General features: G+C 44.4%; 1 protein-coding gene across 3 annotated transcripts in view; it reads left to right on the top strand.

The window, feature by feature from the left end:
* The first annotated feature begins 1046 nt into the window (after positions 1-1046).
* znrf3 (zinc and ring finger 3) overlaps positions 1047-14176 on the top strand; it is a 218390-nt gene continuing 205260 nt past the window's right edge. For all 3 annotated transcript variants that reach the window (XM_052032112.1, XM_052032110.1, XM_052032113.1), the window contains exon 1: positions 1047-1541. In XM_052032112.1, the coding sequence (XP_051888072.1) occupies positions 1332-1541 (210 nt within the window). In that variant the 5' untranslated portion in view covers positions 1047-1331. The remainder of the gene's footprint in view (positions 1542-14176) is intronic.

Here is a 14176-nt window from a genome sequence, read left to right as displayed (position 1 = left end):
GGACCACCTCTTGCACTACCATGGATCTGTCTCTGATTGTGTCTTTTTTTTGCATTAATGTCTTGTTTTTACACAGTCTTTTTCCTCCCTCTTCACTGTCTTGCATAATTTATGTATAATTAATATAAGATTTGTATTCTGTGTTGTCTGTACCTAAGTGCCTGTGATATTGCTGCAAGCAAGCTTTTCATTGTACCTGTACCTCACTTTACTTGTGCACATGACAATAAACTGGGCTTGAGTTGAACACACTACCTGAGAAAGTGGAGGAGACAGGTACTCTCACAACATTTAAGAAGGATCTGAATTAGCACTGGAATCGCCAAGGCAGAGACAACTACGGACAAAGTGCTGGTAAATGCAGTAAAGGGCCTGTTTCTGTGCTATATGACAAGGGACAAGTAGTTAATATAGTTAAGGAAATTTTCATTACACTTACATACAACGCCAATTGACGCTAAAATCTGCCACATGTTTATCACTTTGAAATTAAATCAGGTCTTTAATCCTTCTGAGTCAATGACAACTCTGTGAAGGATCGCCCTTCACCCAACTCTTAACTCACGGCTGGGCGGCGGGGTGAGGAGGAGTGTTCCCTTCGAACTGTGGCATCTCTTTTGAGAGTTGCTGTTGAATCTGATTTATCACTTTTTAAACAGGTTTTTGTGAAATAATCGCAGAATCTCCGAACGGGAGGTCTGTTCTACAGATGTGCTAACTTTTAACACATTCGTAAGCGCGCAGCGGAATTTCTATCCTTGGATGTAAAATCTTACCCTCGCATTTTAGCTGCGGGGGTTGTTGGAGAGCCGGGTGGAGAGTTGCAAACAGGAGTCGGGCATCCTGGTGGAGTGGATGTGAAGAGTGCCCGGGTGCAGAGAAACGAAGCCCCACTTTCTATAATTTTAACAAACAACAAAAAAACGCCCAAGTCGTTGTTTTTTTTTCCGCCTTGTGAAAAAGTAAAGAGGTCAGAGAGATTGGTGGGTGGGGATAACCCTACATGGATCACGTGCTGGATCAAAGCCGGGTGCCGCCTTGCGGAGCTGTGGAAGGCGAGCAGCGAGTGAGCAGAGGAGAGGCGAGCAGAACCATGTAATTGACAAGGCTGTTCCAGTGAAATCGACACACTGCCCAGAGAAGGATCGGCGCCGGTCACCAAGTGGTCTTTGCTTTATTTTTGGGAGGGTTGTTTCCACTTTAGAAAAAAAAGCAAATTAAAGTTTTTTTTTCTCTAGACATCTGTCAACGGAAAGGACAAACATCAAGCCTCGCGCAAGCCAGGATTAATCAGAAATTATGTCCCGATCAGCGCTAGTACAACCGGCAAGATGATGTTAAGGGGAGCTGAGTTGGTGCTTGTGCTCTTGGTAGTGGCGGTAACAAGTTTGGGGTCCGTTTGTGCCAAGGAGACTGCCTTTGTGGAAGTGGTGCTTTTCGAGTCCAGTCCCAATGGTGAATATACAACTTTTACAACGGACTTGCAAGGCCGATTCTCCCGGGCAGGAGCCACGATCAGCGCAGAGGGAGAGATTGTGCAGGTAAAAAATGAAGCATCGATGCCCTGGCTCGGCAGTGCTGCGGGCACACAACAAAAATGTTTTAAAAGTTTTGCAGAGTGGTTATTCACTCAACAAGATGGCTCCGGTCTTGGCTGCTGGTGGAGCAGCGTGAACGTCGGTTCAAATGCATAACCACATCGCTTATCGCTGGTGTAGGGCCAGATATTGATCCCGCTGTCAATAGTCCCCGTCCATGTCTTGTCTAAACCGGTCTCGTGTTCAAACTTAAATGGGTTCGAGCTGCAAAGTTTGTTCCGAAGTTTTCTTTAACCGTCTCGCCAAAAAAAAACATACATTAGAGTTGCTCCGTCCCGGGAGGTGTTTTGAGAGCAGATGAAATGCCTTGTGGTTTACTGATGTTTAATTTGTCGGTGCTGCAGATTACGTTTGTAACTGTGTGCGTGTCGTTCTGTACAATGTGGTGTGTTAAAGGCTCTTTACTGAGCGTCTCTGTGGCTTCAAATGCACGTGGGGAGAGAGCGCGTGTTGAGTGATACCAACATATCCTGCCGAGTCCCCTGCGAATAATTTATTCCCATTTTCTGTTTTCCGGTATTTAGATTTTATTTTTTTTAATCTGGCAGTTCAACCGGAATAAAGAGCGTCCCGTCACACACCAGTGTTCAGCACCCTGTAGGGTGTCAGTGCATCTGGGTCTTATGAAAAAAAGATCCTCTTTGAGAGTTGCACTGATTGGGAAGGTGACCATGTTTTATTAATTCACAGCACCAGATTACCATGGCAACTACTAACAGAGCCACTTAACCATTATACTGGGTTTATTTGTTATATATAAAAAAAAGCATGAGTTCGGCTTTTAATAGTATTCTGCTTCGCTCCGTGTCTCTATTCTGAGTCTGGGTTTAGTTTTAATCCAGTGAAGGATAATAACTCCCTGTACAGCGCGGTATGTGAGTGCGGACGGAGGGGTTGTTCTAAATTGCCTTCCACGCAACGGTCTTGGAAGTGCTTCCATAGCCTGATGTCTCCTTTGCGCTCACTTCCGAAGCAGCTAGGTGTTGTGATTCAGGATTCCTCGCTTGATGAAAGTAGCTTGTTCCACTGTGTGTGTATGTGTAACAATGCGCTCCCCTAGTGGAGGTGTCCTCTGTTAGTTCCTTTGTAACTCAATCCTCTCGGAAATTTAAAAAAAACTATTGTTTATGTATTGTTACAGTTGCAGAGAGTGAGTGAATGAGAGAGAGAGAGAGATCCACCAACAGATCAGGGGGAAACTTGCCCTGATTTAGCGTTATTTTAAATTACAAATATCAAAATCTGTCAATATCGTTTTTACTGTTTATTTTAAATGGCGAGCAGAACTGATGAAACGAACAGAAATTTATCCCCAAGCCATTGCAATGTTGTGGAGGTTGAGCTATTTTCAAAGCAGTCCGTTCTGTATAAAAATATTCTTAATTATAGTAATGCCGCTTCCCATTACCTTGTCTTTTAAAGTTAATTAAATCTCCGTGCAGCAATCTGTTTATTGACAGACGATATGGAAAGCGGAGAAGCGGGACGCCGAAGGTTGGTGTGTTGGGTTAGGCAGGAGGCGAGATGATAGATGTGGCGGACATTGATCCTGACAAATCAGTGAAATTGACCTGAAATCGACAAGAACATTGCAGTTGAAGACCTGGGTTAAATTTTGTTTCGATGTAAGTGTGACATGAGCTGGGACATTTTCCCCCTTCTGGCTACGATTTAATAACTGTCTTAGCGACTTTAAAACTGCCTTCGCCTTCAAAGCTAGCAGTTAAATCCGGTTTGTCTAGACGAACATCAAAGTAATCTCAATTCAAACATCAAAGGAAGATTTCCTCTCACACACACACAAAGCCTGCGCGGAGCCGCTCTCCGCTTCGGTAGCTGGTGATTGTACAGGAAGATTAATAAACTACGATCGTTGCTTCTTAGCAATCGATGAAGGGTTGTAATAGAATTTTTTTAAAGAATCTTCAGCTTTCCGGAAGTTTATATTGGAATAAAACGCAGGCTGGTCTGGGTGAAATGGAAGTGCCAGGAGAGAGCGTCTTCCTCAAAAGCATTTGCCTGCGAGATAAAAAAAAGTTGAATTGTTAACTGCTAAACGTGCGCTCCAAGGGCTTCGGAGTTGGGGTATTTTCAAGGTCAGCCCGCTATCTAAGTGCCCTAAAGCGTGATATGCATTATCTACGTGAATAATACCCCCGCCAACACCGCTCTGCTCATAAGGTGCACTTGTAGTTCATGTTTGAATTAGTGACCCCGAATTTCCTTGGGTTGCCGGGTGCGATTTATCTTCCAGCCTCCGGATGGCCGGAATCACGGTGGGGTCTGTCCGTCTCGCCGAAAGTGAGCACAGGGGGTTCTGTCTGCCTAAACTGCTTGTTCACTGTTCTTTGTGACCCCTGTTGCCTATATTTTCGATTACTTGAGGATCTTGTTATCGTTAAAGCACAGCCCAGTGAACTATTTTAACGAGAACGCGTCAATTGCTTTCTGATCTACTGGAGGAACTCAGCGAGTCAAGCAGCGTCTGTGGGGGGGACGGAATTGAAACGTCGACAGTTCCTTTCCCCCTACAGATGCTGCTCGATTCGCTGAGTTCCTCCGGCAGATTGTTGCTCCAGATTTCAGCGTCTGCACTCTCCATTTATTGGAGGGGATTTGGTACAGAGTTGCATCAAAATAGAATTGCAAGAATGTTCCAAACTGGTCCTTTACAGGTTGAGCACCGGTGAAGAATAGGTCCGATTGTCTTAGAAAAGCAATAGCTTTAGACCACAACACCACCCTACCTCCCAAATCAAAACGCAGACGAAACGCCGACTATCTCCCTCCATAAATGCTGCCTGACCCGCTGAGTTCCTGCAGCGCCTTTGTGTGTTGCTGGCATTTCTTCCGCGCTGCATCCGAACCCGGCCACCTCACCCCCTGAAGCCCTCAAGTCTCCAACTCCTGCAGTGGAATGTCTGACTCTGCAATCGGTAGCGGATTCAATTTATTTGAAAATTAAAGGAAAACTACAAACGGCGGAAAACTCAAATATACGAAAACAGGGAATGCTGAAAACACTCAGCAGGTCGGGCAGCGTCTGTGGGAGGAGAAACAGACAACTTTGCGGGTTGGAGACTCTTACTCAGGCTCAGCTTGCCCTTCAGAGTGTTTCCAGCAGTTCCCACCCCTGTTTTGATTCAATATATTTGTTGGCGCTTTGCATATTCAAGTTAAGGCACACTTTTCAGTGTCAAAGAGCCACCCAATTCGCCCAATGTGTATCGTCCTGAAAATATTCAATCAAGCTGGAGGTTTAGTGTATGATTTGTGAAAGCTGATCTTTTAGAACAACTTCGGATGGGGAGGGATGGGGCTGACTCTGCACCTCTGTGCAGCAAGCTTCTTGCTGTGAGGGAATTCAATGGGTTCCACACAACCCGTTGTGCGGAGCCGTGCGGGAAATGTGATCATGTAAACGGCGGTGCAGTGCTCATGAAGTTGGCTGCGCTCTGATTATCCTCTGACAATGGTTGCATTTATGCACAGACCAAACTCTTTCGACTTCTGTTTTATTTTTCTTTGAAGCTCCTGAGATGACTATCTCCCTTTGGCTATCTCTGTACCTTCAGCTGCCTTTGTTGGTTCGTAATTTGCATCTCCCTTCAAAACATTTAGTTCCTTGAGACAACAAAAGACAGAGGAATTTGTGTGTGTGTGTGTGTGTGTGTGTGTGCACTCATGGTTTTGTTGGTATTAGTGATAGAGTCGAGAAATTGGATTTGAGAGAGTGTGGGGAAGGTGGGTTGGCTTGTGGGGGGTGGGGTGGGGAGAGTTGCGAGAGCGGTGGTGGTGTGGCCCCAAGCCCATTTACTTTTCATTGCGCACCTTTCAAAGTTTTTATTCTCTATCTACTGTTATCCTTTGAGTGGAAGTATCCCTGCAGGTCCAAAGATATTACATGCATGGTTGCCTGGAGTGAAGTGTCAAGTTACAATGTGCTCATACACTTCAGGAGTGTTTTGTGAACATAGTTTCACCAACTAATATTTTGTTGGAAATTGTTCAGGCTTTAATGTTGCAGAACTGAAGGTGTCATTTCAGTAGGAAACCCATTGGATTCCAAGTGAATTAAAGCCACAGATAATTTCCCTTATATAAATTACAGTCAGCTAATTTTTTTGTATTATCACTAAGCTTTGGCCATTTTATTTTTGCTTCTAAAGAACTTGCTCTTCAGGCTCAATTAACAAGAAGTGAAACAAATGTTTGCCATTCCAACTGGTCATCTCTGTGTCTCTTCAGCTCAATCTCCACTTGATTTGTCACCCCCTACATCTGAACCGCCCTCCACCACAAACCCCTTTGAGATTTCCTTTAATTCATGCCAACAGTATATATCCAGCAGGTCTTGTAACCCTTTCTTCCTTCATCCCACCACCGGTGACTGTGTCTTCATCTATCCAGGCCCACCATACCTCTTTAAGACACTTCTTAAAATCTGCTAGCCAAGTTTGTGGTTACCTGTCCCAAACTACACCTCTTTTTGTCTTATGCCAAGGGCTTTGGGGCTTTTAACTGTAATAAAATTATTATACAAATGCAAATTGTATTTCAAGTTCAATAGCCTTTGGTTACTTCACTGCAGTGTATGTTTGCATACAGTAGGTGGGAGTTATTAAGTTGCAAGCCCATGAGGGCTCTATCTTTGCCTTCAATGTGTTTTTCCTCTTCCTCCTGAAGACACTACCTTGTGATATAATGCAGGTGCCCTGAACCTCAATGTTCCCTGGTTCCTCAGTCAGGTGGACCTTTCAAATATGCCGGAGTGTCTGTACATCTTTCAGTTATGAGGAGCAACCCAGTAAACTGTTTTACCCACTCCCAGTCTACATTCCACGCAATGCTCGAAGGAAGAAAACCTGATCCCAGCTCTGGCTTAGCAGGGATCAGCTAACTCAACACGTTCTGAGGACATTGTGATGAGAAGAGTTCAATATTTTACCCATGGTGTGCTGATCATCTGAGCTATTAGAGAGTACTATTGGAGACTGGTTTCACGAACTATAAGTAAATATTCCAATACCTACCTCTAGTTCCATTTGGTGATAATTGTCTAGCCTTTGCCATCATTGCACGTGTAATGTAAGAGTATGAAATTTCAAAGGTACTCTTCAACTGTTTTACAGCAAAATAGGGTAGTGAAGGTGACAGATCACAAATCTTATGGTCGATTTAGGAGCTTGAACGAAACATAAAGAGTAGCAGTACAGGCCAATTAGTCCTTGGGCCTGTGTCACCATTGCTGAGGTGATGGATGATATGCTATCTCAACTTTTTTGCATGAAACACCTAGCCTTTGGTTCTTTTACCCAAGCTGAGGAAACTACATCTGCTTGTTTCTGTGCTGTACATCTCTATGACTCTATTTCTCCTGTGAAGCTCCTCAAGAATATTATTTCTTTCAATGAGTTCACCTTCTCATTGTTCAAAACTGTGGGTCAAGTTAACAAGGTCTCCACAAAGCAATCTCTCAGGATCGTCCTGTATGCCCTTAATATGATAAGAGTCTGTGCTTACTTCACAGTATCTGCATTACTCTATCGCAGCATGATTGCAATAAGAATTGCACACAGTTCCAAAAGTGTGAGCTGTTGGAAAAAAAACTTTTTTCTTGTTATGGTAACTATCCAATGACTCCACTGCAAAATATGCAGTTGTGGAGTTGAGGTGAGAAAGGGTCTCCTGGTTGGAGGTGATGCTCCACCCTCATGGACATTGTTGGGCAACACAGTTGTGTCCCAAAATCTTGCCTTTACCGCAAGTTGTACCATTATACCAGCCTGCTGATAGTTCCAACACAATGAAGACATTATGTTAATGCAAAGTGTTATCACTAAGGGAAATGAAATGTCATGTCCAGCTTCTATGCACATGTTAAGTTGTGATAGGCATGTGGGTGCCATTTTGTTGGTTTCAAAGGGGATTGATTGGGCAGGAGAAATGGGAAAGAACTGGCAGCTCTTCACATGTTGGGAATACTTTTCATTCATTCGTTTATACTGTACACTGCCCTGCCTTCACATGCAGTCTCCTTCAGATAGTGGTTTTAATCAGTAGCCCATATTACTGCGATTGACTTTGCCACGATGTGACACTGTCTGCACAGACTGGTTTGTTCCCTTAGTATGTGCTTGGGCTTATGATCACCACCAGTGCATTATTGAACCACAAAATCTTCAACACTTCCTTCTGCAGGAGAAAAGTCGACCGTATTTTTTAAAGTAACACCTTCAATAAGCAGGGCGCAGTATGACATTTGCTGCTTTGATTGTTATTCATGCTGCTAAGGTTTGCGTGTGAGAGCTCGTACTGCTGGAGGCGAACTGTGCCAATGTGACAACATTTTAATTTAACAGGGCCTGCTTTGATGCGCTTTTTAAATATTTATAGGCAGCTCCGAATTGCTCTTTTTTGTATGTGAGCCTTTACCAAAAGTGCTGAAGTGAAAAGAACCCTCCTCTGAACTACGGTTCTATGTCTCTAATTCTTGTGAAATCATTCTGTTAACATACTTGTGGCTTCTCATCCCTGCAAAGGAAGTCAGTTTGCATGAGTTTTCTCACACTTCAATGGCTGGAGCGTGGAGAAAAAAACAGTGCAGGAATATCCTGGAAGTCCCAGGGGAGATTTACGTTTGAGTTAGTTGGCTTTGGCCCAGGGTTCAGAGGTCACAGTCCTGCCCATGATGGAGGGATGTACTCCCTAAGGTTTCAAAGAATTCTATCTCACCTTTTACCACCTGCACACTCACTTCTAACTTTTCCATTACTAATAAGCTAATGTGATCAAAGAAAATTAAAGGTTTTTTTTCAGGTGTCAGAGAATTTTCTCCAGGTTTAATCACAGGTGAATAATATATTTTTAGAGACTTTAAGAGAATCCTGGAGGATTTGCAGCCTGGGTGGTTGGTGGTGGGTAATGGTGAAGGAATGAATTTCTGCTTTGAATATCTAGAATTAGTGGAAGGAAAAGCAGTCAAAGCATTCACACTCTGATACCCACTTGAAAGCAACTCTCCTGACCATATGATTCACACCACTCCTTGGGGTCCTCTTCTTCCACTGTCCTTCCAAACTCATCTGTTTGCAGAGGTCTAGGTTGGGGAATATGCAGAGGTGGAGTGAGGTATGGCCCTGTACTTAAGAAGAAACAATGCAAGATAATGAGTCATGGACCATTATCCTAGACCAGCAAGTGTTGCTTCATTGTTCCCTTCACCACGTGGATGGATCATCCACCTTCTCCATTAAATACCAGAAAGTATGGGGACATTAAGCCATGCATAATGTGTTGAGCAGAGGAGTGTGACAAACTCTGTCTATGGACTACTGGTGGAAACAAGTTCGCAGACAGACAGACCATGGATCACACAGCCTCTATACTCAATCCTGTGGAGATGACCATTTGTTGTGACCACAACCAGAGCACTGTTTGCCCAAGTTCATGGTGGTGAATGCACCAGTAATTGCTGGGACCGTTCAGGACTCCATTTCTGGGGAGCGCTCCTCTGAGGTCTCTTTCACCATAGCTGTGAAGGTCTCCCCCATCTTTTGGGCCCTTGAGACCCAAGGATTTCTGGCGAAGCTGCTGTCTGTGACAACATTAGCTGATGCTCTGGACAAAAAAAGGGGCACAGCCATACTGTACTTTGGGTGCTCAATGTTCACACTCTGGAATCGCACCCCAAGTGAAACAGCTGTACATCCTCGTGCCTCATTTCCATAGTGGTGGCCAGCCTACATGGTCCTTCCAACATTAGGTCCACCACATCAAATAGCTTAGCCTGTATTCTCTCATAACCAGTCCACATGCAATGCAATTCTGCAGTGCCTCATCCAAAAAAGGTCTGGAAATTGCACTTCTTTGGCACAAAGCCCATCTCACCTCATCAAATTGCACCTCAGCCCACCTTCATACTCAGCAGAGTTTCTTCTGCCTCTTGGTTGGATGTAGCAAACTTGTACCTCTTGAAAATCTCCAGTGCCAGATTAAAATGTCCCTTCATGGTAATCAAATTGTCCTGATGTGAGTCCTCGTCTGCAGCTCAGGGCATTGGTCGACTCACCATTGTCTCACTTGTCTTGGTTCCACCACCAGCAAAAAATCATCTTCCTCTTCTCATGTATTGTAACAATTTCCTGTTCTGTGTCCCCCCACCCCGCTTCCCCGCCCCGAGAGCTCTAGGATATTACTCACTCTCAGAAAAACGTTTCACGTACCAATGGCTGAGGCACTCACACTTCTCAAGCTCTCTAATGTGTCCAAGATGTCCAATGCCTGCTGTTGTTACTGGTCAACTCAGAGAACCTCATTCAGGATTTACCCCACTGTCTTGGTCCTTCTTCCAGCAGCAATACCCTAAAATTGTGCCAATGTAATGTATCCGAGTTTCTTTATGTTATTGCCATGTCTTGGCGATTAGATAAAGGTAAGAGCATTCTTTAATGAAGACAGTAACGTTCAACCAAACAGCGGTGTCTGGTGCAGCAACGTATCAGTATCATGTCACATGGTACACTCTTAAATGTACTTTTACAATGCTGTAACCACTGCTACCAATGGCTTCCAGGGTAAGGATGCTGCTTGAATGGCTGAAGTGTCAGAGGCTGGGAAGTGCCTGTGAGAAATCATGTATCTCTCACGTGAGAAATAAATGTCCATACAAAATCACAACTTAAAGGGACAGTTCAAACAAAGAAACAGAAGGACAGTGCTCTTTGGTACTTGTTCTTTCCCTCTCAGCTCTCTGATCCCGATAGACTTCACTGCGGTAAAGTCTGACAGGCACCGGTTGGCATTGGATGACTTACTGAGTCTACTTAACTGTGAGAGCTATCACCACCAGGTTTCATATCAACTGCAGCTGAATTCCCATGTATTGTGGCAGGGTTCATTACGTGGCTGTGAGTGGTCAGAGGTCAGGGAGACCCACCTTTACCACTGGGTCATCCAGGAGCTCCAGGACCTTATGAGTGAGAGCAGAAAGTAAGGCCGAGGAACTGAATCCCAGGGAATCTTTGTAGCTTTGATGGCTTGTAGTCACTGGAGAAACTTCTTGAAGCACATCAGAGAAGCTTTACAGTAATTACACATGTTAATCTGATTTATATACAGTGGAGGCTGTTAATACTTTTATCTATGGGGGGAATGCTTGTAATTAAAACATTTCACTAAGCAAAATACATTAAGTTTATACCTTTGCAGTTGTGATTTAATGCCCAATGCATTTTAAAACTGGCTGTATATTGAGCTTTAAGTTCAGATCCTGGGCTTGGTGTCTGAGCTAATTCATGCTATACCATTGAATCTGATTTTTCACTCTCCTTTTCAGAGATCAGGTTCCCCCAGATTTAGCAGCTCCATTGATGAGAACATATTTCTGGCCAATGGCTCACTGCACCTGATTTAAAACAAAAATCAAGATAAAAATCCCTTAAAAACTAGAGGGTGGCATGGTGGAGCTTCAATTTCACATCTCCAGTGACCCAGCTCTTGAGCTAGGGTGCTGTGCTGTCTGTGTGGAGCTTGCATGTTCTCTGTTTATATGGTTTGCCCCGGGCGCTCTGGTTTCCTCCCACATCCCAAAGATATACGGATTAGTCGGATAATTGGCTACTGTGTAAACCACCCCTGGTGTTGGTTAGTGACAGGAGAATCGGGGTGTGTGTTAATGTGTGAAGGAGCAATTTCCTGCTCAGGGCAGAGATGGAGCATTTAGGATGGTGTTGAGAACCTCGAATCCATACATGGGGAGCACGCAGGCCCTAAAGAAAGGGCAGAAGAATTGGACCACTTCGCAAATTTCCCACCACCCACATTCTCCTGTCCCATCAGTCTGCAATTCCCACATTAGCCTCGTCAGCCACCTAGGAACCAAGTTGAAATGAGTTATCCTCAATCCCAAGGGACTACCAAAGAAGAAGAGTAGTCACAGCCTCCCAACCTGAAAATGAACCATTTATTCCCACTGTCTGCTCTCTCTCTCTGTTAACCATCCCTCACTCCACTCGTTCACCACAACATTCTATTGTAGGTTAAGATCACCAGCTCAGTTCAAGGTGCATGAATCAAAGACTTTTTTAACTCAGAAGCAAAAAATACTCACCAGTAAGCCATGGCTGAGACTAAAGTTAACGGTTTGCCAACCTGTGCAGTGTGACAGGTTACAGATGGAAAGCTGGAACATGGTTATGGATTTTTAAGTGTCTATCAAGAGAAACACTTAAGAAAATTGGGCACAAGTCCCAATTAAACTTACTTGTGAACAGAAGCTACATGTTTGCTGTAACTTGTCCAGTAATTGATCTCACTGACCACAACTTTCTCTTAAGAAGAAAAAATTCTACACACTAAATTATTCATTCCCCTGACCTGTACTACTTATTTTGCATTTTTGTGTGTTTATTAAATGTCATCTTACTTATGGAATTCTGGAGGTACATTATCTGGGATTAATATTCTTCTGCTTCAGGTGTATTTGCTGTCATCTTCCTCTCCAGAGTAACCGCCATAGGAAACCAGAGTTCCCACAGGAACGCTGCCAAAGTATGTCCTCCTGCTCAGTGCTGGCAGGGAACTGCCTCTCCACCCACCCACAGCTTTACTGCAGAAATGTTAGCTGTCCACAAGCAGAGCAGTCCTGATGCATCTTCCAGGAGAAACCAGATGCAGGTCAACTCTCACCTCTCACCCACCACATCGTTTCCTGCAACACTCTCTCAGTCCCCTTCACATCACACTGCGTGCCTTCAAAGGTAGGGAGAGGGAGGAAAATCTCTGTTCCTTATGCAGTAGTGCTCCCTTTTTATACTGAGATCAGGTGCCCTGTCCAGAGTCTCTTGCAAGCAGTAGGATCTGGAATTCCTTCCTTAAACCATTTTAAGATACTTCTAAAATCCACCTCCTTAGAGGAAGTTTCTGGTCACCTGCCCTGCTGTCTGGTTGTCAGAGTGTGTTTGATGGTTGCTCATGTGAGGGGCCTGGGGCCATTTTATGACATTAAAGCTGCCTTTGTTGTCAGCTTGTTGCTCCAGTCGACCATGCTTGCATGCAGCCTGTTCAGCAGTTTGCTTTATCTCCTGCTGCTCGACTGTGTTTGTAGTGTAAATGGAACGGCTTTGATCCTTATCTTGGCGGTACCTGGAGTAAATGATACCAGATTTACCTTGGTGCAAAGTCTTAAGTGTATACGGGGTTTCAGAATGCTACGTGCTCTGCACCAGGGAAGGCTGGCGGCTCTGTAAGGTGATCACTTTGGAAAGTGAAATAAAGGTGGATCCTGGCTAGCAGGCTGTTTCTTTTTGTTGAAAGGAATTGAATTTCTGTTTGGGCGAGCAAAAGGCAGCCTTCCCCTTTGCTGAAGAAGGTTTAGCAGCGAGAGCAGAGAGGGGCAGGAGCTTCCTTTCAAAGTGAATGGTGTTTTTGGTAGGAAGTCTCCAGTGAGAGGGAAAGATTAGAGAGTCATTATCTTTTGAAGACCAGAATTTTTTTTGTTTGTGGGAGGAGGGGAGGGGGAAGGAAAGGAAATGTGTACCTCATGCAATGCTTGTCCTATTTTCTGTGTTCATACTCATTCTCGCTGTGCACTGGCAGACTGAATAGAGCTGCGGAACTTTGAGGAGTTCCTTGATCCAAACTTTTTCCCTTCCGGCCACAATCCAAATGAATGATGGACAGGGCTTGGCAGGCAAAATGATCTGCTCCTTTCCTTTATGACACAGGCCTTTCTCTTGACTCCAAAGTGCCCAGTCAGACTGCAGACATTTTATAATCTCTTGTAGCCCATTTAAGTGTAGAAATACTCAGGAGCGCACTCTGAACCTAGTCCCACCGTATGCACACAAGTGGGGCCAAGGAGCTGTTCACTCCTTGCTGTTGTAACTTCATTGTGACTTTATCAGAAATGGACTTGCATGTGTAGGACTGGATCCCTGTCACTCTTCCGGGGTCATTACGGTGGAGTGGGCGCTACTTGGAGATGGGTCGCAGATGCGGATTTTCCATCCGGAATCTGTGAATAGGCTTTGTTGTAAGTTTTGGATGAGCCATAAGACATAGGAGCAGTTTAGGTGATTCGGCCCATCGAGTCTGCTCAATTTATTTTTCCCTCTCAACCCCATCTCCTGCCTTCTACCTGTAACTGTTGACACCCTTACTCATCAAGAACCTATCAACCTCCACTTTAAATATTCCCAATGACTTGGCCTCCACCAGCTTGCCCTGCAGTGTACTCAGAGACTTGGCACTGGTACGGCCTCAGTCTTGTTCTGAGCTGGCCGACTTCAAGACTTTGGGCATTGAATCTCACTCACTGTAGTGTGTAAATGGTGGGGTAGGAGTCAGTGTATTTGGTTCACCGGATTCAGGCATGAGGCAGCCTGCTTTTGAAATCCATGCCAATGAGTGTCCTACTTGGCTGGAAGCTAATGTCCCTCAAATTTGATCAGAAGTCACCATTTTGTTTGCTTTTCACCATCCGCACAAACTGTTGGATGCTGTTTTTATTTAGAAGTGTGTACTTTTAGCCGCAAATTAGCTTGTGACTTATTGTCCTGTGTTTATGGATTCCACCT

Source organism: Pristis pectinata, chromosome 17 (assembly GCF_009764475.1).
Source record: "Pristis pectinata isolate sPriPec2 chromosome 17, sPriPec2.1.pri, whole genome shotgun sequence".
Lineage (NCBI taxonomy): Eukaryota > Metazoa > Chordata > Chondrichthyes > Rhinopristiformes > Pristidae > Pristis > Pristis pectinata.
This window is presented reverse-complemented; position numbering and strand designations above follow the sequence as displayed.